Raw genomic sequence first — 17,668 nt, 5'->3', positions numbered from 1 at the left:
TTGTGTGATCTGTTGAAAATGTTTTTTTTTTTTTACTACTTCTCACTGGTTCGCTTATTTGAATTGAAAACGCAATTTCTGGTAGAGTGTTGCTGTGGGCATGGGAAAAAAGAGGCGTGGGAAAAAGGGGTATGTTGGGAAAAGGGAGTGAACACCGATCCCCGGGCCAGAACGAAGAAGGCACAGCCAGATGAGTACGGAGCAGCGGAGGACGCAGGAGGGCCAGACATATGGAGTAGAGCTAAGCATGCACAGACATACGATCAACATGTACTGACAACATGAACTGTGGCTGTTTGTGTGTGTGTGTGTGTGTGTGTGTGTGTGCGTGAGTGTGTGTGAGTGTGTGCATGTGTGTGTGTGCGTGAGTGTGGGTAGAAATGCATTGACCTTTGGGCTTAGGCCCATTCACGCTTATTACAATCACTTACTTGGCCTGTTGTAAGAGGAGCCTTACACATTCCTATTTTACAACCCTGCCTTACACACGTTCTGCTCTCTGCTCCAAAGAGTGTAAAGATACTTGATTTAATTCTTGGTCATTGGCTCATTTCAAACGCATCAGTGTTACTCAAACTTACATTCATGCTGTGTGTAGAATGAAAAACCTATCTTTCTCTGTTTCAAACGGGGAAGAAACCCTTTTTATGCTCAAAATTTAACGCTACACCCCTCTTCTCTCACTGACTCATTTCAAACACATCCGGATATTTCATCTGTAACGCTCATTGGATCATTTAAATGAAACATTTTTCTACTCCGCGCTCATCTACTCGCATCACTTTAACACACGTCATTTCCGGGACACGCCTTCCTTCTAGAAGCTTCCAGAACAGACCAGTCACGCACACCTGGAAGGCATCAATCACTTTCTGACAGGTCGTGACCTCTTGACCCCCCAGGTCAAAAGGTCATCCATCAAAATCCCACATTTTTAAGTGACAGAGACCCCTGCTTATACTCTCTCTAACATTGTAAAATTTAGTTCAATTATTTTGTGTTCACTCTACTTACTTTTAATGACGACACTAATCGGTGCTGTCTGTGTAGAAGTGAATGTTCTCGAGGACAGTGTGACTTCATACACACAGCTGTAGTTGCCCTGTTGTTCATACTCAGCCACCGGGAAGGAAAAGGAGGCTGACTGGTTGACTGCTGGCTCTGTGTTGGTGAGGTTTGAACCAGAGAAGATGAGATGGAAAACACCTCCAGGATAATGGGAGGAAGTGGAGCAGGTGAAGACAAAGCTGAAACCCCTGGTGATCTGTGCACCTTCAGGGCCCCAGACCAGCCCTCTGTTAGGAGATGTTAGGGAGATGCTGGGCTGCTGCAGCGGCACTAAAGTAAGAGGAAAAGTACAAAAGGGAAAAGAGTATTAGGAGAATATCAAATGAATGAATCAACATAGATCAACGCTGTTATTGGCTGGGGTTATATATATCCAGGATGTGTGAAAGGGAGAGGGAATGTTTTTTGCAGCATGCTGAGAGGTTGCCTTTTTGTTTGTTTAATGTTTTTTGCCTCGTATAATTGTTTTTTTGTGTGTATTTCTCGGGGTTCAGTTTGTGCCATTTGTTTGAGTATGTTTTTGTTTTGTTAATAATCACCACCGGTTTTGTAGCCTAGAAATCTAGACGCACCCTAGTGGCAGCAAATTTATTTTGCAGCCAAGGGGGGTCTAGGCACTCTCCGTTGGCTTGCGATCTGGAAAAACCAAATTTTGGTCAGGCCAATCACATAGTGTATAGAGTCGGTGGGCGGGCTTATTGTTGCTGCTGCTGGGAACAGCAGTCTTCTGGAAGACTTGGAAAGACTTGTAAACCTTTCTTTGAGAAACGAACAAAGAACGGCACAGAGATCATTATTAAAATGGAAGATGTGTTCGGAGTTTTGCCGACCGGATACGGCAAAAGTTTAATCCATCAACTAGCTCTGCTACCTTCTTCGTTGCTCTGCCTGGTTGTAGTGCTATCTTATTATGTGCAGAGGGAACTTGAAAGACAACCATTTATCCCGCCCCTCGGATTGAGCCCTGTGTATGGTGAGTTCCCAGACCCAACATCTTGATGGCTTGTCAGGCTACCGGTTTTGCACTTATCAAGTTTTCTGTCCAGCTTCCTCAAAACATCGTTTCATCGGCCTTTGCATGAGGTGGTGGTGTGACACCCGCCCAGTGAATTGTTTGAATTTGGTCAGACTGATCTCAGACAGAGCTTGTTTCAGGCAAAGGTGCTGCAGAAATGGGCAGTATGAGAAACATAATATGTTTTTTTAACATCAAAGCATGTAAACCTATTGTAGTAGACCCCAAGAGTACAACTATGACACTGAAAAGGAGTAGTATAGTAGGCTATCTATATGCCCCCTTATGGTTGGCTAAACTTAAATGTAATGTCCGCTCATAAGACCGACAGCTCACGGACCTCTGTATCTGGCGACCAGTAACCTGTTGTCGGATAAACTTAACTACCAACTGCAGCTGATACCAGCAGCAGCTCACAGAGCTCTGTAGCTGCATCAAGCGACGGACCGCGGCCACCTAATTTCATAGGATATAATATGAATTGGTATTCATACATTTTCGTACAATATCATACAAACCTGTTAATAAGAATATGTTGGGAGACTATTGAAATATTGAAATCTGGCTTGGGCTCAGGCGTGACCAATTGGCTCCATAGCCAATAGTCATGTGAATGTGTGGACAATTTGTTTATCGTTTATTAAGGATTACCATTAGTCATCACCGTAGTGAGAATTCCTCATGGGGGCGACAGAAGCTATGCACTATAGCTTTAAAGAAATCCCCCTACAGATTCGACCAGATCAACTTTAAAAAAATTCTGTACAATACAAAGACCTTAATGATGGAAAGTTATTAAAAGCTTGAATTTTCGTCGAACAGCGTGACGTGGCATGGCAACCATTTTGCATGTTTTGCTATAAAACAAGAAGTTGTTGCAACACAAATTGTCCATTCTGCCTGTAATTACTCATGCTTTATAAGAGTTTAGACCTGAGGATATCTACATGCTAATATATGTGATGTGATATGATATACATATTATATATATATATATATATATATATATATATATATAAAAAACGACCTGGAAGGTGCCCAGTACAACCACAGCCTGATCTGCTGGCCACTGAGCAGCTCCACTAGAATAGTTGAGGTTAAAGGCCTTGCTCAAGGGCACCTCAGTGGTGGTAATGAGGGAGGGACAAGCGCTGCTCTTTCACTTTCCCCAACCAGATTTTATCCTGTCGGTCTGGGGATTGAACCGACAAGCTCCCCCCATATACAGGAAGTAGTCTATGTATCATTCAAATATTGTTGATAAAACATTGCAAAATTTAGTTCAATTATATTTTGTTCATTAGGGCCCGAGCGCCGACAGCGGCGAAGGCCCTATTGAAACTGAAGGAATTATTATTTTTCCCGTCAAATGAATTGGCTTTTTGAGGGGCTTAACATATTCAAAAACTCACCAAATTTGGCGGTCGCATCAATTCTGGTGAAAATTTACATATTTTAAGGGTTTCGGGAATAGGTACACAAAAATGGCTCACTAGCGCCCACTAGAAAGTTAAAACAATTGATCCCCTGCAGTGCGTTTAACGTAGACTCACGAAACTTGGTACACATATGTAACATGTCAAGATGTACAAAAAACGTCTTTGAGCCATACCCTAAACCCAACAGGAAGTCCGCCATTTTGATTTCAAAGTTTGAAATTAGTGCGATTTTGGCCATTTCCACATGTCGTACTTTAACGAACTCCTCCTAGAGATTTCATCCGATCAACTTCAAACTCGGTCTGTGCAATCTTAAGAAGTTAAAGATGAAAAATTATTAAAAGAAAAACTTTTCGTCAGACGGTGTGGGCGGGGCGGCCATTTTGAGTGTTTAGCGATGAACAAAGAAGTTGTTTTAACTTGAGTGTACGTTGTCGTATCTGCCCGAAATTTGTCACGATTCACAAGGGTCCAGGCCTGAGGACACCTACAGGCCAAAATTGACTTTTGGTCATAGTGCCCCCCGCTGGCAACAGGAAATCTGCCTTATATGACAAACATCATCCGATTTACATGAAACTCAGAATGTGTGGTCTACATGTGATACTGAACCGGCCCCTATAATATGACCATGCCCACTTACCGTTTAAGGTAGAGTCTTGTGTGAGGTATCATTGAACTCAGCAGAGAGTTCCTTTTTAATTGGTGGTGGTTTGACCCGCCCCCTATGCTGTAGCCACGCCCCTTTTCAAAGCTAATGAACCGTATGACGTAGAGTCTTGTGTAAGCTATTGTTGAACTCGGCTGGGAGTTCCCTTTTCATTGTTGACGATTTGCGGCGTCTGAGTGCCGCGCAAATGCATGGTCGCAAGGAGCGGCGTCCGCCGGTAACCCCGACGCACGTCGACTCGCGAGGGCCCGTCCATCGCTGCTCGCAGCTTTAATTCTACTTACTTTAGACAGATAATAACTTAGGTTCAGCTTGGTCGGGTATGAAGAAAATTGCAGGAATACACCATAATGTAAATAAGAGCACGGCGTGTATTGACGGTTTTAGATCAAATGATGACTTTTCAAATGCTCTTAATATGTTTTATTCAAGGTTTGAGAGTTTTGATTTTAAAAATGAAGTAGAAGAACTAAGATGCCTATGTAAGGATGATCCCCATATAGTCTAAGGGCGTTTTCACACATGAAAGTCCGAACCAAGGTCCGTACCAAGGTTCATGTTTTTGTTACATTGTATACATTTGATCCGGTAAGTTTTGGTTTCACACTGCAGTTTTGCAAGCGCACTACAGATCTATACGTGACAAAACTACGTCCTGCCGTCATCACATACGTGAGCTGCGTCTCCAGATACTTAGAACTGATTGGTTTGTTGACGGGCTTCCCCGTCCTCTCGTATCCTCTCTCTGGGTCCGAGTTTAGGCTATTCAACTGACCGCTGCTCTCCCCTACTGCCGCGGCTCATTTTGTTTTGTTGTGAGAAGCAAGACACGGGAACTTTCTTTCTGGAGCATTTATTCAGAGACAAACTGAAACCTACACTGTACATTTACTACCACTTAACAAATAAACTGCTGATGTATTCTCTGCTCTGATAGCCGACAGCTGTCTGCTCTGAGCGCATTTACCGTCTCTCTCTCTCTCTCTCTCTCTCTCTCTCTCTCTAAGCACCGAGCTATTCCTTAAAGGAGCTTCCCCGGTCTTGTAACACGAGGAGAGCCTGCCAGAGCTTCCTGTATTTGGTCCGAAAGTCCGAACCATCCAAAAAATGCTTTCACACTATCAACGAACCGGACCATGGTTCAGTTTGGTCCGGACCGAGACCACCTCTTTTTGTCGGACCAAAATTTGGTCTTTTGATCCGGACCGTGGTCCGGGGGAGGTTTCACACCTTTAATTTTGGTTCGGATCAAACTAAAAAGTCCGAAAGTCCGGACCAAACGAGGTATGTGTGAAAACGCCCTTAGAACAGGCAGCGGTGGAGAAAATGTTTCTCACCACTAAGGTGAACAAGAGTCCTGGTCCAGACCATATATGTGGGAGAATTTTAAAGCACTGTGCAAAGCAACTAACTTCAATATCTTCTGATATTTTTAATTGGTCACTACGGGTACAAAAGGTACCTAACCTGTGGAAAAAGTCTATTATTATTCCTGTTTCTAAATGCAATAAGCCTAAAGTACTTAATGACCTGAGACCGGTTGCCCTCACCTCTTTAGTGATGAAATCATTTGAGAAATTAGTGAAATCTGAGCTTTTAAGTAAGACTGGACAAGTCCTCGATCCTTTGCAATTCGCATATAGAGTGAATAGAAGTGTTGAGGATGCTTCACTTATGTTGTTAAACTTACTGACTAAGCATCTAGAGGGTAAAAATACTCACGCAAGATTGTTGTTCATTGACTTTGCGTCCGCTTTTAACACTATTCAACCCCACATATTAGCCAGAAGACTGCTAGAGTATTTTAAGTTGAACCACAATGTAGTGGGATGGTTACTAGACTTTTTAACTAATAGAACGCAGAGGGTAAAAGTAAATGGTAGCTTTTCTGATGTATTATGTTTATCCACAGGATCACCACAAGGCTGTGTTCTTTCACCCTTACTATACATTCTATACACCAACATGTGTCAAAGCTTACATGAAAATAGGATATTTATAAAGTTTGCTGACGATACAGTGATAGTGAGCCTGCTACAGGGGGATGAGTCTGGCCATGGTCCAGTTGTAGAGGATTTTGTAACCTGGTGTGATGATTCCTATTTAAAGTTAAATATTACTAAAACTAAAGATATGATAATTGATTTTAGAACACGCCCTGTTGATCATGTCACTACGATTATTAAAGGGGAGGCTGTGGATCAGGTAGAGAATTTTAAATATCTTGGTATTGTTATTGATTCAAAATTGTCTTTCGAGCTGAATTGTGAAATGGTTTGTAAAAAGGGTCACCAGCGTTTGAGTTGCCTTAGGAAACTTGCTAAATTTCACGTTGATGGACGCATGTTGACATTATTTTATTCTGCTTTTATTGAATCTTTTCTGTCATTCTCCATTGGGGTGTGGTATGGAAGTCTGTCAGTGAAGAACAAAAACTCTTTAAACCAAATTGTAAGGTGGGCGAGTAGAATAATAGGAGTAAATCAAAAGAATTTAGGAAGTATTTACACAAATCAGCTGTATCGGAAAGCAAGTACTTTCTTGAGTGATCTGTCGCATCCCTTACGAATTGATTTTAAGTTACTTCCGTCTGGTTGCCGGTTTGCAGCCTCAAGATGGAAAACAAGACGGTACAGGAATACTTTTGTTCCGGCCGCAATTGAAGTTTTAAATAATATCAGTACGAGAGAAGTTTTAGTTTTTTCATAATTACCATGGATAGAGAACATCTATGTGTTTTGTGGTGCAGGTTGTCATGATGATTATTAATTATTACTTGTAAATTTGTATGTGAAATAATTGTATGTTGTTATGTCTATTATGTGTGGACGACCAAATTCTTTTTACTGCATAATGAATTTACCTACGGGTATGAAATAAAACGACCTTGACCTTTTAATGACGACACTAATCTGTGCTGTCTGTGTAGAAGTGAATGTTCTCGAGGACAGCATGACTTCATACACACAGCTGTAGTTTCCCTGTTGTTCATACTCAGCCACCGGGAAGGAAAAGGAGGCTGACTGGTTGACTGCTGGCTCTGTGTTGGTGAGGTTTGAACCAGAGAAGATGAGATGGAAAACACCTCCAGGATAATGGGAGGAAGTGGAGCAGGTGAAGACAAAGCTGAAACCCCTGGTGATCTGTGCACCTTCAGGGCCCCAGACCAGCCCTCTGTTAGGAGATGTTAGGGAGATGCTGGGCTGCTGCAGCGGCACTAAAGTAAGAGGAAAAGTACAAAAAGGACAAGAGTATTAGGAGAATATCAAATTAATGAATGAACATAAGATATATATTGAGGTTGTTTGAAAGGGAGAGGGAAGAAGGATTTTTTTGCAGCATGCTGAGAGGTTGCCCTTTTGTTTGTTTAATGTTTTTTGCCTCTGTGTAATTGTAATTTTCTTTTTTTGTTTTGTTCATAATCACCACCGGTTTTGCACTTATCAAGTTTTCTGTCAAGCTTCCTCAAAACATTGTTTCATCGGCCATTGTATGAGGTGGTGGTGTGACACCCACCCAGTGATTTGTTTGAATTTGGTCAGACTGATCTCAGAGTGTTTCAGGCTAAGGCGCTGCAGAAATGGGCAGTATGCAAAACAAATGTTTTTTTAACACCAAAGCATGTAAACTTATTCTAGTAGACCCCAAGAGTACAAATATGACGCTGAAAAGGAATAGTATAGTAGGCTATCTATATGCAAATGAAAATTATGTATGTGTTAATCTCTATGTGTGAGATCAGATTAGGGTTACTCAAGATGCATATGGAGAAACATTCAACTAATGGGTGTAACCACATCCTTAGAGATGTTCACTTTTGATCAGATCACTCATGAAGGATGCATGTTTTTAAGTTTAGCGGCAGCAGATTGAATTTGAGGCACAAACAGAAATACTGTAGTTCTGAGATATAATTTCTCAGTCTAAGACCCATTTCCCATCGAAATACCAGCAAAAAAAGACACCAAAGAAACATGTTTGTACTTCGGGGAGTGTTTTAATCCAAACCAAAATCTTTTTCCTTAACTTAACTATTCACTTGGTGCCTAATCTTAACTATTGTCGCCTCATGACACTTACCTTTAGTCCGCTAAACTTTACTGCCCCTGAAAGGACTGTCATCTGGCGGTGCTCTGTACCTGGATCAAAGTCACCTTTTGTTGGCTAAATTCAACTAGCAATGGCCGCTGATACGACCGACTCACAGTAGAGGCTGTTCTCATGAATCATTCGTACATATAGCTTTGAAAAGTTAAGCACTGCAATTCTTATGTATTCCATATTCTTTGCTGCATGGACGCCATTGTGTGTTGTTGTATAAGAATGCTGTGAGCCACATATGGAGAAGGTCGGGGTGGATGGGTGGGTCATAAAACACATTGCTTTCATGCCAGGCAGCAGAGTTTATTAAGGATTACCATTAGTCATGCTGGGTTTTGGGGGGCTCACTGAAAAAAATTAAATGTTAAGAGTGAAAAATGTATTATCTTGAGCTGAGATATATTTTTCAGTTTTAAGATGTGATAGACTTTATTAATCCCACACTGGGGAAATTCCCTTGTTGTTTTATAAGTTGGCTGAATTGCTTAATTTATATATTTTTTTTGTTTCTTGCAGAAATAAGATGAGAAAATTAATCAATCAATCAATCAAATGTATTTATAATACCACTCACATGTGTCTCCTAATATAACTCTAAAGAAAGCCATTAACTTTGCAAACAAAATGTTTAAACATCAATTTTTCGGGGAACTGACTGATTTCCTTACCAGAGAGGCTGACAGAGTCACTTGAGGAGGTGAAGTCTTGACCTGCAACTGTTATCTTATACTGACACTGGTATGATCCTTCGTTGTCAAAGTTGACTTCAGGCATGTTGAAGGTAGCAGAGTTGGTACTTGACGTTTGGGTTTCTCCAACTGAACTTGAATTTTTTTTCAAAATAAATTTTGAACTTAAAATCTGTTGAGTTTGAGTTGAGACAGAACAATTGATGCTGACGTTCTGACCCCAGGTAACCTCAGCAGCAGGATTCATGGAGATGTTGGACTTAGGGAGGAGTGCTGAAACATAACACAATATAATGAGGAGGTATAATGGGAGCTCTGACTGATGGAACATCCAATAAATAGAACCGATTTAAAAACCTTTGTCGTGTATAATACAAAGTTTAAAGATTTGAGAATTTACTGGTCTTTTTTTTTTAGAGAAACCATATTTGTAACAGTCAAGCTAAATTACTGTAAAGAGGCAGTGTTTATGTTCTATGGGCCTTTCCCGAATTGCACAACTTTTTCAGGTTCACATGCTTGTTTTTCAAATCTAATTTCTCTTCCACTGATATTTGAAAAAGACAACCAGAGTTTAAGCTGTGAAAGCTGTCTCATATGAAAGGGTGCAAGACAAGCTGAACACTTCAATACAACCTTATTATATGCTTGTCTCCCTGCATATGGTGTGCAGTTTTATCCCATTTAAGTCAAGAGTGGGACCTCAAATGGCAAATAACTTGTATGATGTTCATAAAATGTTTCAAAATGAAAAGAATTTACAACAGGATTTGGGTGGAAAAGCCACATATGCATGTGTTGTATTTAAGCATTTGCGTCTCTTATTTTGAGAACATTTCTCTTGATGTTTTAATTTACTCATGTATAGACTTTGATATTTTAAGCATTCTGAATTTGGAGTGCTTTTCTCCTAATGTTTGTGTTTTTGATTTTGTATGTGATGTATTTTTCACCACAGCATTGCTCTATGGATGGCAATAGGCCCTTATCTCACAGCAACAATTTTGACATTTCCATTGAAGGGCAAGTAGGTGTAATTAATAACATTAAATACGGCACTACCATTTAAGTGGGCCACGGCCCGGGAATGAGCTAGCATGCAGCAGGTGCTACTCACTGGAATGGCAGGGACACACTAAATAACCCCCCCTTCTTATCAGTCTATAAAACGGGCCTATGTTGGTCTGCAGTCCACCACCTAGGTCTAGGCTAAGATACCTCAACAACTACTGGATGGAAAACAATGAAATTTACTAAAAACATTCACAGTTTTCCCTTGACTTCACCTCTAGCACGACCATGAGGTTGACATTTTTGGTATTAAATAAAACATCTTTACAACTTTTGGATGAGATTGTATGGACATTCGGGGTACTTTGAGCTAGCAGAACCATCTAGCTGACTTTGATAAAACCATTACAAAATCTTCCTCACCTGAACAGACCACACCAGCATCCTCTCCATGTCCACAGTTGTGTGTCCCAAATTCTCTGTGCTGACACAGAGTTACAGACCTCTCACTTCCTGAACAGGCCACATCATCAAGCCAGATTTGTCTGTTTCCTTCACCAAAGCGGGCTGAATGAGTGGCACTCAGTGCCGTACCACAGCCCAACTCTCTGCAAACCACCTCAGTATCATTTAAATCCCAATCATCATCACAGACTGTTCCCCAGATGTTGTTGTAATATATTTCAACTCGCCCAGAGCACAGAGTAGACCCAGCCAATCTGACATCTAGGCAGAGAACACAGAAGACAAAACATTGCTGGGGGGTGGTGGTCTTCATTTAGTCATGACAGAAACCATCTTTGTTTAACACATTTGGCAAAAGTTATGACTAATTTACATGCTTTGCATTCCTTACAAGACTGTGAGTATGATATTGATCAAGCACTTGATACACTGCTTCACTTACATTCCAGTTTAAGTAGTAGTTTCTGGTGTGTTATCAACATTTCATACTTGATCTGCTTTCTAATTCTAAAAGTATGCTGTGGTTACGAGCTCTTTTCTATCGCTGCATCTGAGTGACAGAGCCGTCTATAGAAAAGGACACATTTATTCAAAACACTTTATCCAAAATCTTTCTCACCTGAACAGATAACACCAGCATCCTCTCCATGTCCACAGTCATGTGTCCCAAATCCACTGTGCTTACACAGAGTTACAGACCTCTCATTTCCTGAACAGGCCACATCATCAAGCCAAATTCGTCCAGTTCCTTCACCAAAGCGGGCTGATTTAGGGGCACTCAGTGCCGTATCACAGCCCAACTCTCTGCAAACCACCTTAGCATCATCTGAGTCCCAACCATCATCACAGACTGTTCCCCAGGTGTTGTTGTAATAGATTTCAACTCTTCCAGAGCACCAAGTAGACCCCGACCCAGTTAATCTGATCCGACCATCTGTCAGACACATAAGAAATAACATACAATATTTAAGTATTTAGCTAAGAATGTAAACTGAAAACTAAAAGGATTGTATGCATTACACCATAAACATGACTGACCTGCAGCAGGTGAAGTTGAACTCAAGACAAAATAGACTATAGAGAAAAAGAGAAAAATAATTGTAAGGCTCATAAATTCAACAAGCTTTAAGACATAAATAAAGTTTGTGGAAGGTTGGGTTTCTGCCACTTTGGATTTAATCCAATAAACAAAGTATTCAAACATACGCGGAGTTGTTTGAAAGTGCACTTCATTTCCCTTCATCAATGACCGGATGTGTGTCCCAGTAAGGTGAATGTGAAAGTAGAGAGAGTAACATTTTCAATTATTCAATTATACCTTTTACCTTAGAATTTTTTTCCACCGAACCAAACCCTACGCTTGCACTACGCGTGCTACGCTAGTCCATGTAATGACGCCGCCGTTAATTACGGGAAGGTGTTTACATAGGTGGACCGTTCAATGCAGTAGGCTGTGAGAAAGTGAAAATGGAACTTGTGAGCAGAAAAAGTCTTGTTTGGCAGTACTTTCAGTCAAAAGAAGGCGATTCAAGTCGAGCTACACGTTCAATTTGCAATGCTGATTTGTCTCATGGTGGCAAGGACCCTAAACAATACACATTGCCGCTGTTAAAACATTTTCATATTAAACATCCAAAAGAATATGAGTTGTGCATGAAGGAATCTACACACAGCAGCCAAAATGCAAAAACTTCAGGTACGGCAAAGGAAGGACAGAAAAGGACAAAAATGCACTACTGTGGATGTTGTTTACTTCATTAATGTGTTTACTGTGTTAATGGACTGAGGATGGGAGTACCAAACCCCCAAAAATCTGGATTAGGTGCATCCCTAATTACATTCCGCTTCAAGTTTACTGGACTTTACTTCCAAACAAATTAAATTAGAAATTATGCTACTGCGGTTCAGTTTATCAAAGCAACCATGCACGTTAAGCCATTCAAATTAAAATATAAATTATTTAAATCCAGTTTCTAGCAACACATTTTTCTGCCCATTCAACTGTTTCAAAGGGAGGGACTCCCACGCACTACCTTGCACGCACGACCGAACAAGCTATCAAATCATGATTATGATATGAAAGGATGTATTTATCAAAGAATAGAGAAGCTTGGATAACAACATACACAGAAGGAATGTGAATTCATTCTCTACTCTGGACACCACTATATCTTCACATAACCGTTTACTGCTACATTAATGTTCTGAATGTCATTTACAGCGCCTTTTAAGTGAAAAGAACGACCTTTATACTGAAAATTTGAAGTTGAAAGTTAGTCTTAAGAAACTTCATGTCTATACTATACCATACAGCTGCTAGACTTAAGACTTAACTTACAAAATCTGCTTTCCAAATACAATTTTGGAATATTGGTCTTACCCATGGCCAAATGGCAAATGTTTCTCTGTTGTTTGCTCCCCATGGCTGACACTAAGGCTGCTCTGTCTCATTCATCAGTGACAGAAAACTGAACTTAATACTGCGTTGCAAAGAAGATTTCACACTGCTAGTGCTTCCTGGAACATTTCCTCTAGAGCACGTGTCAAACTCAAGGCCCACTGGCCAGATCCGGCCCGCATTTATATTTAGGTTTACAATACATTTTGGCGTTTTTGTCACTTTGTTTTGACAATTTTAACTTTTTCCAATGTTGTTGTCACCTTTTCCGACGTTTTTGTCACTTTTTCTGACGTTTTTTGTCACTTTTTCTGACGTTGCTGCCACTTTTTTTCTATGATGGCTGAGGAACGTTTTCCTGACTGCTTTAGGACTTTATGTCGACCAAACTGTGAGAAGAAGTGAGAGAGTGAGAAGTGAGAAGACTGTATGACACATGCAATAATACAGTCAAAGATATTTGACTTTTTTGATTTAAAAAAAAACCTATCAATAAAGTAAACATGTCTGGCCCTTGATGTGATTCTTATTTTCCAGTGTGGCCCTTAGTGAAGTTGAGTTTGACAGTTTGAGAGTATAGAAGCTCTGTAGTTCTGAACAATCCAGTCTCACGTCAGTTTGTGATGGCATTACGAAATTAAATAAACGTGATACCCTCATGTTATTTTGAAGATTTACGTGTTGGGGTCACGTTTTTTATACTAATGTATTTCAATGAGAAGCATCTTACGTAATCACAGCACGAAACTTTCTGCCAGTCGGGCTGCAGCAGAGAAGCTGGATACAGCTTTGATATTATTGGTTTTTTTAGCCCAATAATCGCTGTTTTAATCAACATTTATTCACCAGATCGTATCACGATTTATATGTATTTCTTTTAATGTTATTATTTCGGTCTATTTCGGCCAGGGAAGCTGGATTGCTTTGTTGTTTATTGATATTTTTAAAACTATTACGCTACATCTTTCAACATGTATTTAGCTGTTATCATGGTATGCATTTCTTTATTTTAATAATATTATCTCGGTCTTATTACCGGTGAAATATTACAGTAAATAAGACAGAACAGTAGGCTACGAAATGAGCCGAGCTGGGCGCATTCAAAGCCGATGTCCCAAGATGCAATGCGGGCATTCATTCACAGAATCAGACAGCGATCAGCGGGTCTATAACGCCTGTATCGCTTCAATGTACGTAAGGGATCATGTAGAGCGTTGTTATGCGAATACAACAACAACAGGGTGATCAGGACCCCGACGCCAATCTTCTTCTAGCGGATTTATTGATAGCTCTCCTCCAGAGGGAACAGAACTGCGTCCATGGCAACGCTCTGCTATGCATGGCAACGTTGTGTTATACTTAGCAACGGTCTGTTATCAAGAAAATAACAGACCGCATTGTACATTAGAATATAAGCAAGTCATGTAATAAATATATATAATCAGTAGGTTGTCACCAGCAACAACACGTTGCTCAGTTTTGTTCCAGTAAGTTATGCATCGTAATAACGTTTAAAAAAAATCAGCTGAAGACTCCGGAAGTGACGTCGTAATTACCGCTCGGCGGATAGAAAAGATACAAATACATAATATTCGTAATATTGATGTTTTTGTCTAACGTTGTATTTGAGGAGTTAAACAATAAAGATAACAATAATAATAAAATACAGTTTCATGTATTTGTCTCATGTATTGTGTGCTCGGCCGGCGGCATCAATCTGAAATGGAATGAAGTCCACTCACTGCAGACGGCAGAAACAGGAGCCGAACACGTCCTCCCACCCACCCCGGAAGAACTACAAGTGCTCAAGCTTTGTAACAGATTCTGGGCCGCGTCTATAGTGGGAGTTGTAGTTTTTAAATATATTGGTATATTTCTCATAAGTAGAAGTTGGTAGTGTAGAATTTTGGATACACCCTGGGTTTTTTTGGGATGGGGAAGACACTGGTGTCATCAGATTTTAAAAATAGAATCATTAAATAGGTGAAAATAGCTTATTACCATATTTGACAGTGCTTACAGGGGATAAACTTTGGAGACCATATCTACATGATAGCTGAGGTCCAAAGCTTTCTATAACAGCTGGTTTTATGTGTGTAGCACCTTCTGTTTCTAAATGACAAGCCTTCAAACATGGACTGGGTTCAAGGTTCAGAGGTCAATATTTCAAAGCAGGAGTAATGTATGCTCTCCAGACTGACATATGTTACTCTCCAGGTTGAGACATTTCCAACGATATATTTGCTATAGTCCTACGACAAGGTTTTCATTTTCACATATCATAGGGACCATTTTGCAAGCTATAGGCCTACTTTATTGTCCCCAGAGGGATATTTGCCTTGAGTTCAAATGCTTCACAAATAACGCTTGACATATTGTTTTATCATACAGATGACATACTTATGATAAAAAAAATAAACAAAGTGATATGTAGTCAGATTGAAGCACATCACACAGCCACAATCTATTGCTCATCTTTCACAAACAGTGAGCAACACACAACCCTATATGCATCATACCATGAAGCTATTCCCTGCAGCCTCAAGCAACATTATTTAAAGTTTTAATTGAGGTAGGTCCAAATTAGGGCTATAGGTTAGAATTATTTAGTTTACATTAGGGCACCCATTTCTTCCGACAGAGGATAAGAGCTACTTGGCATGGAGAATAAATATTGATCAGACCATATTCTCTGTGCTCCCCTTACAAGTAAGCTTTAAATGAGATGTTTTTAGATATTGCTGACATATTAAAATGCTCTGTAATGCAGCCTTGTATAACATAAACCCTCTGATTCACTGTGAGTGTCTGCTCTAAATGATAAGACACACTTTCAACACGGGCCTTCCAGCCAAAGGTGTTATATATATACACACCAAGGTGCTATAGGAGCAGAGCCGATTGATTGGTTCATCATTTATGACCTCATATACCCTCTGACCCATGTCACGACCAACTCCATGAGCAACTATAATCTGTCCAAGCCACGCTCGCGTCTAAAGTCAAGAGGAGACCATGCCTTCGCTGTTGTTGGTCCTAGGCTGTGACATAGCCTCCCCGTCTCCTTGAGATCGCTGTCCTCTTTATGAGTTTAAACTCAAACTAAAGTTTTATCTCTTGGAGCGTGCATTTCTCTAAATTCTTATTTTTATTTATGTTTTCTGCTGTCTGAAGGATGTTTTATTCTCTTTCCTGACTCTTGTTATGTGAAGCACAGTGGTCAACTTCTGTTGTGTTTATTTGTGCTATACAAATAAATGAAATGAATGAATGAATGAAACTCCTCATTTTGTGAAATGGTTGAATGAGATTGTTGGTTTGGCACCACATTCTGGTCTCTATTTTAGCAGAATATTCAAAAGTACTTGTGTCTGTGTGCAGTAGGCTGCAGTAGAAGGGTGCCAAAAATGCCAAAACACGTTTGTGTACACATACCCATACAAAGCTATACATCTCTGTGAACAAAAACCTCAGCAAAAATCTGCTTAAAATGTTCCTAAAACTAGCCCCTTCTTAATTTTGAAAAGGTAGTCTCAAAGGTTATAGCTACAAGCTGTAACCATGCTGATTGATATGAGGATCATCTTCTGAATAATAATTAATATGATAGGCCTGCCATAAATTATTTTAAAAAAGTCAGTTATTTAAAACAACTAATAATGCAGTGTGATGTTAAATCAAATTAAGTCCCACACATAAATATACTCATGTTTTTTTCCCCTTTAGTCTTTGCTATTAACATTCATCAACTGCAAAATTAGAAAATTGCGTTTTTAAATAACTATGCATGGAAAATAAAATGAAAAATGCTTCTCTTTGTAAGTAGTTTATTTTTTGTTTTTCACAACAGTAGCCTACAAGTCAAAACAAATGCCCATTAGTCCACCAAGCCATTAGGCTGTAGTTCTAAACACTCAACTGTAGTTTGTTTATATAGGCCTAGTATTTTTCTGCGACAAGGCAAATCAAAGTGCTTAGCATAAAACACTATTTTTTCATTATTGGTATTTTTATTGTATAAATTCTCACATACAACGTGCAGCAATTTGTTTTATTTTTTTACGTGCAGCAATCTTTTCTATCCGCTGAGTGGTAATTACTACGTCACTTCCGGAGTCTTCAGCTGATGTCATTTAGCAACAGAAGGTGCTACACACATAAAACCAGCTGTTATAGAAAGCTCTGGACCTCAGCTATCGTGTAGATATGGTCTCCAAAGTTTACCCACTGTAAGCACTGTCAAATATGGTAATAAGCTATTTTCACCTATTTAATGATTCTATTTTTAAAATCTGATGACACCAGTGTGTTCCCCATCCCAAAAAACCCCAGGGTGTATCCAAAATTCTACACTACCAACTTCTACTTATGAGAAACATACCAATATATTTAAAAACTACAACTCCCACTATAGAAGCGGCCCAGAATCTGTTACAAAGCTTGAGTACTTGTCGTTCTTCCGGGGTGGGTGGGAGGACGTGTTCGGCTCCTGTTTCTGCTGTCTACCGTGAGTGGGCTTCATTCCATTTCAGATTGATGCCGCCCGCCGGCCGGCCGAGCACGCAATACAAGAGACAAATACATGAAATTATTGATGCTATCTTTATTGTTTAACTCCTCAAATACAACGTTAGACAAAAACATCAATATTACGAATATTATGTATTTGTATCTTTTCGATCCGCCGAGCGGTAATTACGACGTCACTTCCGGAGTCTTCAGCTGATTTTCTTTAAACGTTATTACGATGCATAACTTACTGGAACAAAACTGAGCAACGTGTTGTTGCTGGTGACAAAACTACTGATTATA

The 17,668-nt window shown here is 39.9% G+C and overlaps 2 protein-coding genes across 2 annotated transcripts in view; both read right to left on the bottom strand.

Annotated features, from left to right (window-relative positions):
• Positions 1 to 1,006: 1,006 nt before the first annotated feature.
• Positions 1,007 to 9,224, bottom strand: LOC120575288. Its single transcript, XM_039826008.1, has 3 exons — positions 8,962 to 9,224; positions 7,161 to 7,409; positions 1,007 to 1,338 (listed from the first exon to the last, which is right to left on the bottom strand). The coding sequence occupies exons 1-3, from the start codon at positions 9,065 to 9,067 to the stop codon at positions 1,007 to 1,009; spliced, it is 687 nt and encodes a 228-aa protein (XP_039681942.1). The 5' UTR covers positions 9,068 to 9,224.
• Positions 9,225 to 11,057: 1,833 nt separating this feature from the next.
• Positions 11,058 to 17,668, bottom strand: part of LOC120575287 (deleted in malignant brain tumors 1 protein-like) — a 40,864-nt gene continuing 34,253 nt past the window's right edge. Inside the window, exons 9-10 of the mRNA XM_039826007.1 lie at positions 11,497 to 11,532; positions 11,058 to 11,392 (exon numbers count right to left, since the gene is read on the bottom strand). Of these exons, the coding sequence (XP_039681941.1) occupies positions 11,058 to 11,392; positions 11,497 to 11,532 (371 nt within the window). The remainder of the gene's footprint in view (positions 11,393 to 11,496; positions 11,533 to 17,668) is intronic.

Source organism: Perca fluviatilis, chromosome 15 (genome assembly GCF_010015445.1).
Source record: "Perca fluviatilis chromosome 15, GENO_Pfluv_1.0, whole genome shotgun sequence".
Lineage (NCBI taxonomy): Eukaryota > Metazoa > Chordata > Actinopteri > Perciformes > Percidae > Perca > Perca fluviatilis.
The sequence above is the reverse complement of the archived record's forward strand: the minus strand, read 5'-3'. Positions and strand labels throughout refer to the sequence as shown.